The sequence below is a fragment of the Lynx rufus genome, unplaced genomic scaffold, assembly GCF_022079265.1.
Source record: "Lynx rufus isolate CCGP_SWC_20201006 ecotype Redwood Valley unplaced genomic scaffold, mLynRuf1.p SCAF_5, whole genome shotgun sequence".
Lineage (NCBI taxonomy): Eukaryota > Metazoa > Chordata > Mammalia > Carnivora > Felidae > Lynx > Lynx rufus.
The window spans coordinates 29,971,266-29,989,545 of NW_025814867.1; the positions used below are offsets into that span (position 1 = coordinate 29,971,266).

An 18,280-nucleotide genomic window follows, 5' to 3' on the forward strand; every position below is an offset into this window, starting at 1 on the left:
GCATCAGGTACTAAATGAATAAATGGAGACACAAGTGACAACTAGAAGGGGCCTCATTTTCCCCATTCGTAGGATAGGACTAGCCATACTGGCCTTCCAGGGCTGGTATGCACTGGCTCATCGCCTCCTCCTTCCCAGGGTCACTCGGGCAGCTGTACTTGTCTGACTCCTCAGCCTCCCCAGTCCTTTACCCCTTTCTTTGCTCAGCAAATCTCTCCTGTCTCAAGAGGAGACCCTGTATATCTCTCTCAACTGCCACCCCAGCTCTGCTTTCTCTGCTTCCTCCCCCACCTCCCCATCCCTCTGCAAACTGTCTGCTGGCTCAGCCTTGCCTGGAAATCATCTCGTCACCTTTTGGGAGCCAGCATTGATGTTGCCTCCTTTGGAAAGCATTTCCCCCTCCCCAACAGCCTGGCCTAAGTGTCCCTGGGAGCACCCACGTCCCCCAGGTTCGCCCCCAGTGGTAGAAGATTCTAGTACTGTCCGTATCTGCGTTTTATTTCTTCTGAACTCACCCCACACCTGCAGTTCAGTCAGGGACATACATGTAAGTTCTGGCCAACAGGCTGGGAGCAGAGGTGAAAGCATGTTACTCGGGGCCAGAACATTTACTTACCAGTGCGAGACCTTTGAGGATCTGCCCCTACCTTGTCAACTGTAGTGGCATGTTATGAAATGGAGGGACCTCAGAATACTGGATTACTGAGCCACTGCTCCAGAGAGCCACCTAGACCCACAGTGGACTTTAGGTGAGCAAGACAGGAACTCCCGTTATGTCACATGACAGATTGGTCAGGGGACCACAGCATAGCCAAGCCTGTCCTGACTGAATTCCAATTAGATGAGCTTGTTAGGTGAGTGGATGGAGTGGATGGGTGACTTTGGGAGCCATAAAGATCTGTGTGCATTTTAGTTATTATTATTGTCATCAAGGTGTGGCAGGTGCCCGGGGGAGGGGGAATAGGGACTTCAGCAAGCTGGGGTGACCCCTGTGTAGTGTGGGGACGAATGGCAGGAGAAAAACTTTCTTTCACTTATGATTTGCCAAGGGCTTGCCCACGACCTCTTTACATATTTAATCTCTGAGGAAAGGTTATAATGAATCGGGTGCTATTGGCAGGAGATGGATATTTTTCCCAGGTATGTAGTTCCTGTGCTTGTAGAAGATAGGATTTCTCTTTTAGATTTGCACAGTTTCTCTGTCTGCCTCTCTCTCTGTCTCTGTCTCTGTCTCTGTCTCTCTTTCTCACACACACACACACACACACACACACACACACAAAGACAGAGCCCCTGCCAATCTCTCACTTTGGGATTTGGTAATATAATATTTTAATATCAACCCGAGACTGACTGGATTCAGCCCCCAGTTTAGCTGCTTCTCTCCATCTTTGAGAGCGGTTAGAGAACTCCCATTACGGCTTTGTTTCCTAAGCGGGACTCTGCTAACCCACCACCAGGTGGGGGTGTTCCCTTGTGGGTCTGTGTTCAGCTCTCTCAGGGCCTTTTCTCCTGAAAGTTTTTTCCTCCTTGTCCCGTTGCTCTGCGACTCTCCTTTAACTCAGCAAGGGTAATGTTCTTGCCACTTGAATAGAAGCTGGGTAAATGAAGTGGTACCTTGTGCTCCCTACCTCCATAGCCCTCAGTAGATTCTGCAACCCCCCCATGGGTCAGTGAAGTTCCGTGGGAATAGAGGGGCTTCCCCCCATTTCAGCAGAATAACTCAGTAGGGGCTCTGGGGCTGCAGCTGGGGCTCGAGTAGAAAGATCTGGACAGCCTGGTTTAAGTCCAGACCCAGCCAGGTGTTATATGGGTGAAGTTGGCCACAATGATCTCCTCGATTTCAGATTCCTCGTCTTCAAGTGGGGCCTTAGGACCAGGCTGGTCTCCCTCATGGGGCTGTGGTGAGGATCACCCCAGAGGGCTTTAGGCCAAAGGATAATTTATGGAGATATGGTATTTGATTTTCACTGTGGGCCTAGCCCTGCATCTGGCCTCTGCAAGGTTTCCAGGCTCAGGGGGAAGCAGGGCAACTAGGGAGCCTCAGCCTGGGAAGGGACCAGAGATTCATACTGGCAGGACCCAAGTGCTTTGGGAGCCAGACCTGAGGATGGTTGGTGCTAAATTTCCGGCCAGCCAGCAGGAAGACAGCAAGAAATCAAACATAACTGATTTAAAGAATAATTGTGACTTTTTAAAGCACACTTAAGCTTGGAGAGTGAGAATTCCACTCTCAGTACTGGTATGAACTTAATAGAAATGTGAGCTCTTAGACTGTTGTTCATGCCTGCTGCCTCCTGATTTCAGCCACCCAGGAAATCAGATTAACAGGCACCCCTTCCCTAATCATCTTTTACTTACCAAAGGCCTACAGAGTCTCTAAATTTCTCAGGCACAAGTGGGCGTCCCCAAGGTTCTGCTGCACTGATGGCCCACCACACAGGGTTTAGAGACCACCCACATCGGCCTCACATGAGGGGCCGGTTGAAAGTGCCACTCCTGGGCCCTCTTAGATCCACAGAGCTCAACTCGGGGGCTAGCTGGAGAGGTCGGGAATTTGCATTTTAACCACATCCTCTATGAGTGTCTAGCACTCTAGGAAGTTCCTTCAGCTTTGCTCTAGAAGTGAAATGAAGGTGACACCATTATATTCTCTGCTGGCAATCAGAAGAAAAGATTTGCTGTGGAGCAGTAGCACTGGCTGTGACCAAGTGACCGATGATGATTATGATATTAATTCTGATTTATGTCATGGACTTAGCTGTTGGTGTTCAATTCCACTTACGGCTATAAACTCAGGCAGGGATTATTAGGCCTCCTGAGAGCCCAGGACCGTGGGCTTTGACAGTTATCTGCAGAATGTCACTGAAGGAACAGGGAGCGTCTGCGGCCTGCTCTATACCAGGCTAATGGGTTGAGAGTCGCATTATCTCCGATCTCCATGGCTATGGGCCCCTGAGGTTGTGGCCTGGGCACCTTCTCTGGCCAGAAAGTACAGTTCTGTGGGCTCTCTGACAGATACACATGACAGTACAAATTCATAACCAAGTTACAGCAATAGCAAAATTATAATATATTAATAGCAATATCATAATAGAATAAAGCCTTGGGAGGGCAACCAATCTTCCAGAATCTGCAGGCTGGCATCCGATGTTTGTCAGCTCAGCTGAAGGTAGTGCCTTCAGAATTTGGTTACATCGCAGCAAGAAGGACCAGGATTAGTTGCAGGGAATCATTTTCCAAGCAGACCCATTTTAAATGCTGAAACTGGCCCCTGAGGTTGCATGGAGCCTCCCTTCCTGAGTGAGATCTTTGGAAATAAAAAGGTGGCTTAGGAAATAAAGCCATCTCTAATGGTGGCTTTCGCAAAGACTTCAGTCTCATGGCAGTTTGGCCACTGACATACATTTTTTGGCTTACTACCATATAAGCCGTTCTCAGAGGTGGCTTCTGGTATGCTTCTTCTAAGAGGAGTGGCACTCAAGAGAGTCATGTATGGCAATAACCAGTTCCCAGCTGCTCCAGAGGACATGGTGAGCCAGGTGTCTATCTGGCAAAGGGCCAGGTTCAGGGGCAACCTGGTGGGGCACTGATGGCCGAGATCCTGTTCATAAGCTCTGGGCTCGTGCTGTGCCTCTCCTGCTGCTCTCCACTGAGCACACTCTGGAAGAAGGCCCAGTGTAGACAGAGGGAGGTGAGGGGAGGTCTCAGGAAAGCTCGGTGGAGCACCATGTACTAGCACTGCCTTGCACAAAGCTGCTTTGCAATAAATAAAATACTTGTTGATGAAAGGCCTCCTTTGTGGACTTCTAACTCTGAACCTTTACCACATAGCAGCAGGGTAGTGCAACCCAGGCCCACAGAGGGGCAGTGAGAAGAGGCTGAGAAAATGTTAATACAAGCTTGTTTGGAACAGGGGAGCCGACCATGCTGGCCTCTATTTTGCGAGCTGCAGCTTGCCATCCAGCTTGGTAGCCCTTGACGTCCCCTCAGCTTCATCACTTGCTCTGCTGACATCTGGACTGCCCGTCTTTACTCTTTGACACACAGGGTGAGGTCCAGACAGGGAGGCCCATGTGAGGCCACCTCGTCTGCTCCCAAGAAAACTTGGGGAGGGTCTTCTCATCAGTCTGAGTTGAGTGGTGTCGTCCTCACTTTGTGGGTGTGGGAGGTCGGGCTATGGACCACTTCACAGCCCTCCTCAAGTCTTCACCATGGTGTGGCTTTCTTAGCACAGAAGGGTCTAGAGTTAACGTGAACAGCATCTGGATGACCCACCCTCAGGGTTTCTTGGTTCCTGCTCTGGTGCCTGAGGATGAGGGAACTGAGAGGAGACTGACTGGCCATACTTCCCAACATGGCAGCTTCCAAGATGGCCTTTAAGAGCAGAACACAAAGATCTGAGGGGAAGGAGGCCAGCCCCTCCTGGGTTCCGTGCTGATGCTGAACGGAGACTCAAAGGGGCTACAGCCAGGCTCCCGTCTCCTCTAGCCTGGATCTGGCCATTAATCATAATCCAGCCCTCTCCCTTTTTCCTCTGGGAAGATATGCCTTTCCTCTCTCCACTTAGGAAACCACCCCCACCTCCCAAGGCTGGTGAGGGGCTGGGGCTGCTTTGGTGGTCAGCCAGCACTGAGGAGAGCCTCCTGAGGATCCAGAGAAGACCTGGCCCTCCAGTTCAGTGCCCATCCAGCCCAGGTGCACAGTGGACCTAAGGAATCCTGGGGGAGGAGGAGGCAGGGAAGGCGAATGGTGACTGGGGTTTCTCTCTTATTTAAAAAACAAAAAGGAAGTGATGTGTTAACAGTGAATACAGGCGGGTGTTGGGGGTGCAGGGTCCACTTTCTGGAGCAGGGCAGTGGCCGGGCCGGGCCGGGCATCCAGGGTCAGATGAGGCCCGCAGCCTTCTCCTGCACATTGTATTCCTTGTTCCTCTTCACCCGCCAGCTGATGAACACGAGCAGCAGCGTGCCCAGCGCCTTGTAGCCCACCTGCAGGCCCAGGTACCTGTACAGCAGGAGGAGGCGGGGCCAGTGAGGGGGTGTGGAGGCTCTGTGGACCGGGTCCCAGGGCCATGGAGAAGAGCATCATCATTTCCACAGTGGCCCAGGGACTATGTTGTCAGGTAAGGATCCATTACCACCCAGCTGGGGACCACTTTCCTCATCTCTCTGACCCACGGGCAGGAGCCTCCCAGAGAATAGACATGATGTTCCCAATCCAGTAGTCCTTCCCCACCCCTGCACTGCCCCCCTCCCTGCCCCCCTCTCCCTGCCCCACCATGCTCCCAGGGCCAGAGACAACACTGCAACCCCAGCCAGTTTGGAGCATCTGGTCCTCCCAGCATAGCCAGGAGACGGGTGTCTGCTCACTGCCCTCTTGGTCCAGCCCTCTCCCGGCCTTCTATGCCACTCTGACACCGTTTCCAGACTCTGTTCCACCCCCTCAAGCCCACTCTCCCCTCAGTTTCTGGTCTATATGGTGATGGGCAACAGGTGAGATGGCTGGAAGGGGTGCTGAGGCAGGTTAGGCCCACCTGCCCTTGACCTGTGCCATGAGCCACGGTGGGGCCACCTCTCTCAGAGCATGGGAGATGGCCTGCATCATTCCACAGCCACAGCCTCGCCTCAGACTGCAGCCAGTCCCTTTCCCTTTGACAAACTTCTTTCTGCTGCTTCCCCTCCTGAGGGACTATGGACCAGGGGCTAGCTCCCAGTAGTGTGTGCATGTGCTGGTGGGCTCTCTCTCTCTCTCTCTCCACCACCTTGATGGCTCTCTGTCACCAGTGACCCCCGGTCCCTCTCCATGGCAGTGCCCCTCTAGTCCCCTCCCTCAGAAGCCTGGCTGCCCCCTCCCCGCCCCCCCCCCAGAGCTGCCACAGCAGATGGCTGCCCTCTGCTCTGGGCTGGGGCCTGACCCCCTCTCCAGCCCCCCCAAGGCGGGCTGCCGGGCCCTCACCTGTCTCGGAGAGCATCATTGTTGTAGTAGGCACAGGCCCCACGCCTCCCTGAGCACTGCAAGCTCCACCGGATGCAAGAGTAGTCGATGGTGAGGCCGTAGAGGGCTGGAGATGGCAGCCAGGCTGGTGTCGGTGGGAAGAGAGTTGAGAGAGTCCAGTCACATGGAGGTGCAGGCTGAGGCACCCGACCGGGTGACAGGAGAGCACACCCACCCACCCATCGCCCCTGTGTGGTTTGCCTGAATGAGACCGTCTCTGCCCCAGTCCTGGGAACCACAGTGACTTTGGAAAGCCGAATAGCTTCCCAAGAAGCATGAATTCCTCTTTCACTAGAGGCTTAGAAAAGGGACCTGAGCCATCCTTTTGGGGCAGTGAGTCACAGAGGCCACCGTGATGCCAGCTCAGACATACCACATAGTTCTCACGCTGGATTGGTCCCAAGTGGAGACAGGCTGACCTCCACCTTGTGGCAGGAGCCTCCTGAGGGCATCGACTCCTCAAGTCCTCACAGGTGGGTGGGTACCCTTGTCTTAAGAAGGAGGAAGGTGGGCATGGCTAGCTCACCGTTGCATAGCCGGGAGGGTCAGGGCTGGGCTCTGAACCCTGGTTTCCTCTGGTCCCATCTTTCACCACAACAGGCTGCCTCTGTGGCTGAGACAGCACCCCCACAAGACCCCCAACACTCTGGCTGCTCAGAGCCTCTACCCCAGCCCCCTGAACTTCCCCACAGCTGAGCGGTGAGGCAGAGGCTATGACGTCCTGGTGTTAAATATTCAGAATGACTCCTGTATTGTTAGCTACAGTTCTAGGCAGTCTTGGGACTGGGGAGGGGCTTGTCCGGGATTCACACCCCAAACCCTGCCTTCAGAACAGTCTCCAGACTGTCTTTAGGGCCCTGTGAGAAGCTGCTTCAGGAAGAAAGAAAGAGGAAATCTGCTTGTGGCTCCACCCATAATGGGAACCTTTGAGAACCAGCCTCTCTACTCAGACCCTGCTCACTTCCAAGTCTCCAGCTAAGCGGGGGATGGAAACTGGCCACAAGGATTGTCCACCAAGGATGCTTCCCTAAATAGAAACAAAATCCAGAGAAATTTTCAACCAAATTTCAGTGGGTAATTTAAAACTTGCTGGGTTTTATCCATGTCCTTCTTTCCACCCCAGAGTGGGGCTGTGTTCATGGGTGATGAATGGAAATGCCTTTAGCCTGGATTTTCTAACTGTGGTTCCAGATGGAGTTGTCTGAGCTCCAATGAGAAAACAAAGGCAGCAGGTGCTTTGAGCAGTGGGACCGTGACTGTTTGCAAGGCGGCTAGGAGAAGGTCCTCAGAGCCCGTCCTAGCTGCTGGCTGTGTTGAGCAGAATGCAGGGTTTCCTTCCCAGCAGAGATTTTGGAGCAAGTTATACATGAATCATGTATGGTAGGCTAAATGACAGCAAGGAGGTGTGGTGACGGCAGTGCCTCTGCCACCAGGACAGGGTAGAGCCCACTGCCCTGCATCCTCCATGCTGGTGGTAATACAGGCCTGAGGAGGAGGGTCCGAAGGCACCGTGCTGGAAGGAGGGGAGCAAGTGACCCGAGCCTGAGAAATCCCATTGAAAAGGCTGGTTCATTCCTCAAAGGTTCTCGCTCAGCAGGCCCCACCAGGGACATCACCAACACACCCCAGAACGATAATGGAGGGCCAAGCGAGGCCTGGCTCCTGGATAATAATGCACGGTGGGCCCTGCAGGGATTTCAGCATGTAGGGTCAGAAAGTCCACTCCCATAGCAACTGAAGTCCCTCTGGGGCAATTGCCATATTCCCCACTGCAGTGTGCACACACTGGGTCCTTCATACTCAGTTGAATTTAGTCCCTTTACTTGGTTTACCTGTCACTGCAAGGGTCTGCACATTGATTCCTGAATGTGTCAAGAAGGGAGGATCCAGCACGAGCCTCTGGGAGAGGGCGGTGAGGTCCACACATGCCCCAGCCTCCCCCAGACCATGCCCCCAGGGAGCTTGCCCTCGGGTGGGGGGTGGGGAGCATTACTGATCCTGTGCTCACAGCTCCATCCCTCCGGATGGAGGGTGGGCTCTGGGCTGCTGGAGCGTGGGCAGGGCTTGTCGACAGAGGCTTCCCCCCACCCCACCTCAATGAGAAATATTTGCTGCATAGAGGCAAGGGAGGGAGTTTTGTAAAATGGGAGGGAAGCCAGGGCTGGGCTCAGCTGCTGTTCTGGGACAGGAATGCAGGGTTTTTGTTCCTACAGCCAGTTCTTGGAGAGAGATGAAAAAATACCTGCCTTCAATTCTTTATTAGGTATTCTCAGCTGTGTCCACTTTTCATTTTTCTTACATGGTTTTGTTTGGAATTAATGCCATAGATGGAATCTTTCCTAACCTCAAGGAACAGGGAAACCGTCCATATAGGGTCTTGGCCTTTGCTGATGCTTGATTATGCACAGCTTCTCTTCACAGCAGAGATGAGAGAGGGCTTCCTGCAGCCCCAACCTGCACTTCACAGCCCTCAGATGCCTGGTGCCACTCCCCAGGAAGGAAGGGGGCATCGCAGACACTTACCCAGCAGGCGCATCAGCAAGAACTGTACCCCAATGGCAAATGACTTTTCTTCCTGGTTCACCACACTGTAAAGGAAGATTGGAAGTCAGCAGCCGGAGGACTGAGGGCTGTGCCTTCGCTCAGGGGCAGCCAACCTCAGAGCATGCCAGAACCTGCCCTCCAGTGGCCTGACAGCCACCTGACTGACTGGATTCACCTCAGCCAAGTGCTCCTGTTGTTTATATCTGTGGTTCTCAAAGCATCATCGCTGGACCAGCAGCATGAGCACCTCCCCACACCCCAGGAACTTGTTAGAAAGGCAGATTCCCAGGCCCTACCTCAGACCTAAGAATCAGATCCTCTGGGAGCGGGGCCCGGCCATCTGTGCTTTAGGAAGCCCTCCACGAGATTCTGTTGCACACTCGCATTTGAGAACCACTGGTCCCTGTGACTTTCAGGGTTGCCCAGTGTCCCCTCAAGAGGCAGAGGGCAGAAAAGGCTGGGAACGGACAGAAGGATGGGGAAGGGTGTGTTCAGAGCAGCAGGCCTGAACAACTCCCATGGAGTGTAAATAGCAATAAAGACAGCCCTGATGAAAGTCTAATTAAGGCCCTTGGGCTGTAGGCTTCTGTGTGCAACGAAAAGAATCCTCTCCCTGGGGCCAGCTTCCTGGGCGTGTGGCCTGTGCAGCCTCCCAGGCCCCCACCCTCGGAAAGGCCCCACGTCTGGTTTAACGGTCTGCTGCGGCCATCTTGAAATTCTCAATAATTTTGGAACCAGGAGCCTCCCATTTTCATTCTGCACTGGATCCTACAGATTATGTAGCCAGTCTTACCCCTACCCTTCTTCCCTCAAGAGGGGATGAATGTTTGGCTGAGGAAGGAGATTCAGAGAGAGATGGGGAAGCTATCTGTCAGTGGTATTGCCAGGCCCTGCCATCCCAGCTGGGCGTGGGGCAGAAAAGGAGGACACCCCATCCATAAGGTGGGGAGCCAGGAGGTGGCCTGCAGAGGCATCAGGCTTCTCTGTGCTCTGAAGACCCACACTTCTGGGTGGGTATCTATGGGGGAAGGGCATTCGGGGCCGAGGGCACATCAAGGAAGGGAAGTCAGAACTAATCTCCAGGTCTCTGCACACGTTTTGTTCTGTCCCCACAGTCCTGCCAGCAGAGAGGAATGGGACCCTCTTCCAGTTCCTCTGAAGGAAGGCCCAGTGAAAACAGTACTCGTGGGGTGCAGCAGGGGAAAAAGACAGCCACTTGGGACCCCCCAGTGGAAAGTGCCTCAAATCTCAATCTAATTAATGGATGCTCCCTTTATGCCTATAGGTCCCTCCAGTGGCCCAATTCATAAGTCTTGGTCATTGTCCCTGGGCAGACTCCCCTAGATTCTGAACTGAATGGGGCTTGGGCACCCCAGTTTGCCTTCTGATGGACAACTTGAGCCTCTTATGGTGTCTGCTGACATTGGAGGTGAATTAACTCTGGCATTCTGCCCACTCTCTCCTTCCACATTTCTGGTGAAGCTTCCCTCACAGCCTGTATTTCCATGCCTAGTTGGGGGTCAGGCTACAAACAACAGTTGGGTCACCTACAAAGTCATCTTTAAGCTTCACCTTCTCCACGCTAAATAGCATCTGTTTTCCCATCTTTCCCAGTGGGATTTATCTTTAAACAATTTGGGGGTCCTGGAGCCTCTTCAATTTCACTTCAGCCCCTGCCAGACTTAGAAGGGAGAGGTTTCCTAGGAAAGCCCATCCTGTGGTTGAAATGATGCTCCTTCTCCACAGCTTCCCTATCCCTAAGGCTTGTTGGAGTCTTCTGGGAGGCAGACTGCTCAGGGACTTCCCTGTGAAATTTCCTTATCCTGTTCCCTCTCCTCATCCTGGCCACCCACAGATCTTTCTCAGGGTTAGAGGGTCCTCCACGGTCCATCTGGTCCTGGTGCAAGAGGTAACCCCACCCAGGGGCCTCAGGTGAAAGTACTCATGCTTGGAATGCACAGGGTGGGGAGTGGTAGAAAGAGGGTACTGACGGTATTGGGAGAAGCAAAATGCTCTGGATCTGAGCATCCCCACACGTTCCTGTGGAATATGCTAAGAACACAAGGTTCTGACTGCTCTTTTTCTGCGCCATTTCTCAGGATGGTGGTTGCAATGAGCAACCTGGAGGCATGGGGTAAAATCTTCCCCTAGACTAAGAGCAGTCTTGGTCTATATAGCTGTGACTCTCTCAAGCTCAGTGTTCCTCACTGTGTCATAAGCTCACTGCATGTGAAACATACACCTGGGTGCTCCAGGTCACCCCATGGGATGTGGAACACAAGGATAAATGATGTTCACGCTCCTTACTGTGCTGTGAGTAATAGTCCTTTATCTTTGAACCAGGAGTCTCCTGTCTTCTGCCAGCATTCTTGAAACAGTAACAAAAACAGGAGCTTGGTAGTTTGCAAGCTAACTTATAATTAGGATAAAATCCCAGGTCCTGACAAGCGGCTGCTTCTGTTCTTCATCTCCTAGCCTTTTGGGAAAAATAGGTCATTGGCATCTAGCTACCTGTTAATGATTCTTAGAGTTTGGTTAATAACGATAATTAACTAATATGCAGGATACCTTATATTTACAAGGCAATTTACCAGGTAATCCTAACACCCGTCCTTTCCTGTCAATTATCATTAACCTCTTTTCATAAATGAGGAAACTGAGACTCGGTGAGGTTGGCATTCAGCCAACGCATGGCAGAGCTGGGTCTTTGACCCTAGCGATGGGCATCCAAATCCTGTGTTTTTCCCTTTCTTCTTTCAAGGTGGGTGAGGACAGGAAAGAGGCGGGCAGGGGTGGGTTAGGTGAACTTGGTTGAAATGTTGTTTTCCCTTTTGCAGAGGATGAGGTGAAGGAAGGGTCAGTTCCCTGCTAAAACTTCAGAGACATTTCACCGCCACTGTAATGGAACACCTCTGTCCTCCCCTCCCACCTTGGCCAGCTTCTCCCTTCTGACTGGAGAACTTGGTCCTGGCTCCTCACACACTGGGCTTTTCTTATTTTCATTCTTCCTCATAGCCTTCATTCTGTCTCTGGAAAAACTTTTCACATTTTTCTTCCTTGATTTTGTGCATCTAACTCAATTCTCCTCCTTCTTCTCAGTTCTTCCAGGATTTAAATATGACTGAATCTACAGGCATTTCCACAGCATGGAACCAGGCAGCCCGGCTTCATCAGGACTTAACTGTTCATGGCTCTGCCCTCCCAGGGCTGGGGTCTCTCAGTGCAGAGTGGAGGTGCCAACAGGGCACATGGGTGCCCTGAGACAGACTGAGGCAGCACAGTGAGGGGCTCCACACCGAGTCTGGCTCGGCAGACTCCCCGGCATTGTTGTGTTAGTATCACCGTCCCGCATCATCCAAAGAGCATTGCTGATTGGCGTTCAAAGGACTCTGAGGGAAAGGAAGGAGAGGCAGAAGCAGGCAGCATGGGGAAGGAGAGGCGCACTCACCGCAGAACCATCATGTAGAGCGGGTTGTGGGAGATGCAGGCTATGAGGGCCACGAAGGAGATGAGGAAGATGGCCGGGAGCAGGAAGTGGGCACAGGGGATGGGGCATGATCCCGTCTTGGCTGAAGAGGACGCCCCGGTCACACAGCTGCAGTTCAAATAGGTCTTGGGAAGGAGAGGGAGAGGGGAGGGGGAAATCTGCTGTTATTATTTGGCCTCCACACGTGACAAACGCCTGCACCAGCTCTAGCCTAAGAGCCCCTCAGGTTTTGACAGCTCTGCCCTGGGGAGCTGGGCGATGCTGCATGTGGAGGCTGGAGAGCAGACTCGGTGAGGGGTTCGAGGTGCCCCATGGATACCACCTCTGACCTCTGTTTGGGCAATCAAAACCATCTTCACCAAAACCGGTCGTCTAGCATGGGCTGGGCCCCTCCAGCGGTTCCACTCACATCAGGACATGCAGGATCCCACTGCCAGGCAAGGCCTACCCAGCTTGGGACCAGGGGCTGGGAGGGCTCTCTTCAGGGCCAGGCCGGCCTGTGCCCAGCAGCAGTGGTTTCGTGGGTGGTGTTCTTGCAGTTTGTGTGCTTATTGCACAGAAGGTAAGAAAGGTATAAATAGGAGACAGCAGTGGGAACCTAGCTGAATCCGCTGAGCTCTTCATCTGTTAGGCCTCTGCCTGAGCGGAACTCCTCCCGTCTGTGAAGGCCTCTAGCGAAGGAGGTCCCTGTCTCAAATCTGCAAGTCCAGATAGTTCAGCGCTCTTGTAAGACTGGCCTTGGTGGCCACTGCCCGTGACAGGTGGTCTTCACCTTACCTTTCACAGCATCTGATGGATTAGTCTATGACCATTTAAGTGTCATAGCGGTTACAAGGCTAGGACCAGAACTAAGGAGCTAGTATGCCCCCTTCTGGCAGACAGCAGGAACTACACACCTTCTTTGTTTTGGCTGCCAGGAAGCTCAGAAATAAGTTATGTGCAGTATGGCTATTAGTTCCCTCAGTCTGGATTTTTTTTTTTTAACATAGATCTTTTCCCTTTGTAATTTACCATCTGTTCTTGATATTATGCTAATGGCTCTGTGTAATTATTGGAAACCTGTCAAGATGATTTCTGGAAGCAGATGAGTCAGAGGTAAGTAAATAAAGATAAGGAAACCACAGAAGCCACCACAGACTCATTTGACTAGAAGGCAATGGAGAGAGCATCATGTCTGCACTCCTTGTCCTCCACCTGCCCACAGAGGTGGCTGTGGGAGCAGCCTTGCCCTGTGCTCTCAGAGGATGATGCTAAGTGGGGCTAGCCTTGTCCATGCCTTCCACACAGGCTTAAAGGAACGAGGCGTATGCTTTTCCTTAGGGCATCTTTAGCAGAACTGAACAGACTTTCCATTGCTTTTAGGAAAAGGTAGATCCAAATCCTAGGCCTGGCCTGGCCAGCCTTGGCCTATGTGTGACATGCCTCTCAGCACCAACCCTGGCCTTCTCTGCTTTCTCCTGCACCCAGCTAGGTCATGCCCTAGGGCGTTGCTCTTGCTGTTTCTTTAGCTGGAATGCCTCACTTCCAGGACTTTCTAGGGTCTTCCTCTTCTGGTTGTTCAGTTCTAATGTCACCTCCTCAGGGAGGCCCCCAGACACTCTCTGTCCATTAAGTCTCTTGGGGCCATGGATTACATTCTAAAACTATCTTGTGCGTTTATTTGATAGAATGCAAACTCAGTGAGAGCAGGCACCTTGTCTGATGGGTTCACTGCTGATTCCTCAACTTCTGTGGCCATGCTGGATGTTCACTAAATATTTGTTGAATAACTGAACAAACGTCTTGACTTGGTTTGCTGCTGACTGACCGTAGAATCCAGGAGGCATAGTACTCAGAGGGCTGTTAGAGCCTTGCCAGGTGGGCATAGTGAATGTGGGTTGCACCACTGGAAGGCTGCTGGTGAGGAGATATGTGACCTTGAACAGATGTGTCCCAGACTGAGGCCGGGTCCTGGGTTCTAGTCCCAGATCTGTCCCTAAATAGCTCAGGACTTCAGGTCAGTTGTGTGGCCACATGTAGGGGCTGACAGGTTCCACTGAATACCCTAGGTCACACTTCCAGCTCTAACCTTCTGGGGCCACATCACAGAAGATCCCCTGCCCTCAGTTTATCTAGGCCTGCCTCTGTGGCTTTCCACACAGCCAGTATGCAGGATCCAGGATGCCCATTAGGATCCTTCGGGATGAGGCTCAAAGGCCTCAGCTGAAGCAGTTCTTTGGCTTGTTTCTGCTCTGAGCATTGTTAGGCCTCAGGAATGTGAATCTGTTGAACATCGGCCAATCTTTAATTGACTTTGGGCTGTAGGCATCTGGTCATGACCTTAGGGAAGGGGAGGTGGAGAGAGGGCGGGTGTGGCCCAGAGGCCAGAAGCTGGGAATGAGTGTGGGGTGGGTGGCAGTCTGCCCATCCTGGAGCCTAGGAGTGGTCTGCGAGGGCACATGCTGAGCACAGAGACCCCATGGGGCTTCTCCCACCCTTACCAGCTGCTTGGAGGCTACCGAGCTGACGTTAATCTCACTGCAGCCGGCGTGGCACGGGGAGAGGTACTCCACTCCATTGTCTCCGCAGACCGGGTGGAAGATGGAATCTGGGCACGAGCAGTCCTTGCGGCAGGCAGGAGGCTGCGGATGTATAGGACTTGATGTCCTGCCAGCAAAACAGGAAATGGGGAATCAAACAAAGCAAGACCAAAGAAAAGTCTCCTCACGCCAGCCCAGTGTGAGTTTCCCGCCTGTTTAGTGTGCCTGTGTGTCTCTGTCTTGGGCCAGCGCCACCCTGGGACCTGAATGATGCTTATCGGAGCCGATGGTGAATTGACTGCCTGATCAGGGCTCATGGCATCACCAGGTGCAGCTCAGCAAGGCATGGTCAGCAAAGCCCACACTGAAGAAGGACGTCAAGACACCCAACCAGCCAGGACTCCGATGAAAGAGACGGCAGATGCTATGCAAAGTCACAGGCAATATTTCCCTTCCCTTCTCCTTCATCTGTGCTCAGGCCGAGGGAAGGCTGGGGCTCCTTGAGGCAATCTGGGGTCGAGAGGGCTCCAGTCTCTGGGTCTATGGAGACATTGCCTAGGTCGCTCCACCCCCTGTGCTGCACCCAAGGGGGTTTCACCAGCTGACCTCACCATTCTTACCACCCCCCCCCCCCCCGCCACATCTGATGTTCATGATCGTCTCTGGGGAGGGTAGGCATAGGCTGACAAACCCCAAGCCAGGGGGCTGCTAAAACAATGACACCACGGATAGTTAACAGTAATGGGGTGCCTCTTATGTGCCAGGAACCATGCTCACGGCTTTTCACCCAGCCATCATGACAACTCTTCAATTAATTCCATTGCTTCTGTGATGAGAAAACTGCAGATGAGACAAGTAACTTTCCCCAGCTACAAAGGGCTGTGCCAGACTCTCCCCAGTCTGATGACAGAGCCCTGTGCTAAAAACCCCCACTCAGAGCAGCCCAGGGGCTCCAAGCTCTCGGCCTCTCTCAATCCACAGTCAGCCTGCAGAACAACGCACCCTGGTGGTGGGGGGGGGGGTCCCCGCCCTGAGCAGCCCTCCCTTCCCTCCTTCACCCACCAAAGACAGAAGAGGTAATTTCAGAGAAAAAGAGAAAACACCAAGACAGAAAGGTACAGTATGTCCAAACGTTGCAACCTTGTTAGGCAAAATGTAAAAGAAGTCGTTGGAAGGGGCACTCAGGTAAAAACAAATGCTCTTTGTTCAGCACCCTTCCCTCACAGGCCCCTAAAGCTCTTCCTGAACATGACACCAGATTCAAAACTTAGGACCAGGTTGCTTTATGCAAACCGACAGGTGTACTTTACCTGCCCTCTTCCTCACCTGCCCTAATTTTGTATGAGTCTGCCATCACTTTCATTGTTCTTTCCCAGATCTTTTCAAGTCCCCTTCTCTCATCTTTCTTCAGCAGCTCAAGGAGACTTTGTAATTGTAGCTGGCACAGAGCTGATGCTAAACATAGCTTATTTCCTGGTTCCTGAGGCTCACAGCCCTACAGACTCATCCTGAAACCAAATTAACCAGTTTTTGGTACTTCTTAAAAACAAAACAAAACAAAACAAAACAAAACAAAACAAAACAAAAGACAGAACTCTGACCCTGATTGCTGGTGACCCAATAGGACTCTCTGATTTCTTTTCATAAGTGAGCATATTATTCAAGGCCTCATTTTCTAAGTTGCCACACAGGAGATTAGATCAAAAGCGGAAAGGAGAGAAGAGAGGAGTTGAAGCAGAAAGAAAGATGCACGACAGCCAGATCCAGGCTCTGGCCTCAGTGAAGGGGATCTTCTCACCTCTCATTCCCTATTACCTGGGGGGGTAGACCTCCGCTATAGTGGGGGTAGAGCATCCCATGAAGAAGAGAGGGGCACAGAGGATCATGGAGATGGTGATGATGGTGGCAGCCACGCGGGGAATGGTTTGCAGAGAGAAAACGAAACGTTTCATGAGGATTCCTCCAAACAGCATCCCCAAGGCCGCGGCAGGGAGGTTCACAGCACCTACAGGTAAAGAGAAGCTGGTCTGGGTGTACAGGACTGGGAGTCTTGTGAGGAGCCGCAGACACTGAGCTGAACCATGGACAAGGAGACACGACTACCTGAAGGGACATTTGATACATTCAAATGCTGTGGTAAGAGCTGACATTAATTCAGCGCTTACTGTTTGCCAGAAACATCTACAGAGTTCTCTTGATGTAGCAGATTGTCCTGCTTGTGCAAAGGAGAGAGAAATAAATGGGGCCCTTGCAGTCACAGGGATGTGGGTTGAATGTGCATTTAGTAAGTGCTTTTCATTACCTGGCCCCTCATTGCACCCTCACTGTCACCACATGAGTCACACAGTGGTGCTCCCTGCCTGATGTGCTGGTTGGTGCCTGAAAGCTAGAGGGGTGAGGCCCTGGCCACCTTGCCACATCCCTATGGTCAAGCTCACCTGTGGACTGTGCTCAATAATTCACTTCAGTACTTGGTTGGGACCACATCAGTGATTCTCAATCTCAATTGGCAAAAAATACCAATGCTGGGCCCCACCCAGAGATTCTGCTTTCATTGACTGAGGGTGGGGCCTGGGTATCTGTACTTTTTAAAGCTGTCCAGGGGGTCCTAAAGTGCAGCCAGGGTGGAGAATCACTGGGCCACATACTCCTTACCCAGGCAAATGTATTCAAGTCCTTGGTGAAGAAGGGAAAAAACCAGGAGGCATTTTGCCTAGTCCCAAATTACACCTTTCTCTTTCCTCTGTTGCCCCGGATGATGTCAGGACCTTTGGGAAGGCCTTAGGCTTCCAGCTCCTCTGATGGAAAGGAAGGCAGACCCCAGCCTCTGCCTCTCCCTGCCTGGAATAATAGGGGCCCCAGAGATCTGCCAAAGACCTTCTAGATGGCTAACCAGGAAAAGTGTCCTTAAAATTCTTTCCCCAGGGCCACAGTCCTCTTCTGGCTCTTATCTGTGTCCGGTCTGGCCTCACCCATCCTGTATGGGCGGCAGAGGGCCCAGCCTCTCCTTCAGGCAGGCCCCCTAGCTCCTACAGCGCCCTCACCCTCTGGACTCACCGATGAGGAAGTTGGCATAGGCTGCGGAGGCACCATACTGCTTCTCCAGGAATTTGTTGAGGAATGTGGAGAGGCCGGCAATGACAGAGGAGAAGGTACACTGGGCCAGGACCACCAGCATGAAGAGCGGGTTCATCAGCAACCTCAGGAAGATGCGGGGAAACCCTGTAATCAGACGGCTGTCAGGGGCCAGGCCTTCGTGGTAGTCATCCCAGGGGTACCTTGATACTAGGTCACTGCCCTTCCTCCTCCTCCAGGCAGCTTTCCTCTCTTTCTCATGGCAGATCTGAGACACCAAAGTGTTCAGTGGCCAGTCTGGGGGCACAGAGCTGCTCGACTCCCACTCAACATACTCACAGGCTAAGTAAAATGAGGACATGCCTACAAGATATCAGGCAGAGGCTGGATAGAAATAGGACTAACACCGGGAACATTCTCCTCACATGACAGCCACCTCCATGTGAAAGGAGGGGACAGAACACGGGGCCAGACCATGGAGGCAGGGCTGACTGCTAAATCTGAGTCTCCTGAGACCTGCAAAGAAGCAGTCACCAGGACCCCTGGCAGAACCCCTCCTGGGAGATGGGCCAGTTACAGACCACCTGTTCTTACTGACCTTCACCACACACAATACCACATGGGCTGGGGTACCCCCTAAACCTCCCTCAAGACAGAC

At 52.5% G+C, this 18,280-nt stretch overlaps 1 protein-coding gene across 1 annotated transcript in view; it reads right to left on the reverse strand.

The window, feature by feature from the left end:
* Positions 1 to 4,886: 4,886 nt before the first annotated feature.
* The window catches only part of SLCO2A1 (solute carrier organic anion transporter family member 2A1), an 80,731-nt gene continuing 67,337 nt past the window's right edge, over positions 4,887 to 18,280 (reverse strand). Inside the window, exons 8-14 of the mRNA XM_047098654.1 lie at positions 17,605 to 17,769; positions 16,363 to 16,552; positions 14,509 to 14,674; positions 11,990 to 12,153; positions 8,521 to 8,585; positions 5,959 to 6,082; positions 4,887 to 5,007 (exon numbers count right to left, since the gene is read on the reverse strand). Coding sequence (XP_046954610.1) covers positions 4,887 to 5,007; positions 5,959 to 6,082; positions 8,521 to 8,585; positions 11,990 to 12,153; positions 14,509 to 14,674; positions 16,363 to 16,552; positions 17,605 to 17,769 — 995 coding nt within the window. The remainder of the gene's footprint in view (positions 5,008 to 5,958; positions 6,083 to 8,520; positions 8,586 to 11,989; positions 12,154 to 14,508; positions 14,675 to 16,362; positions 16,553 to 17,604; positions 17,770 to 18,280) is intronic.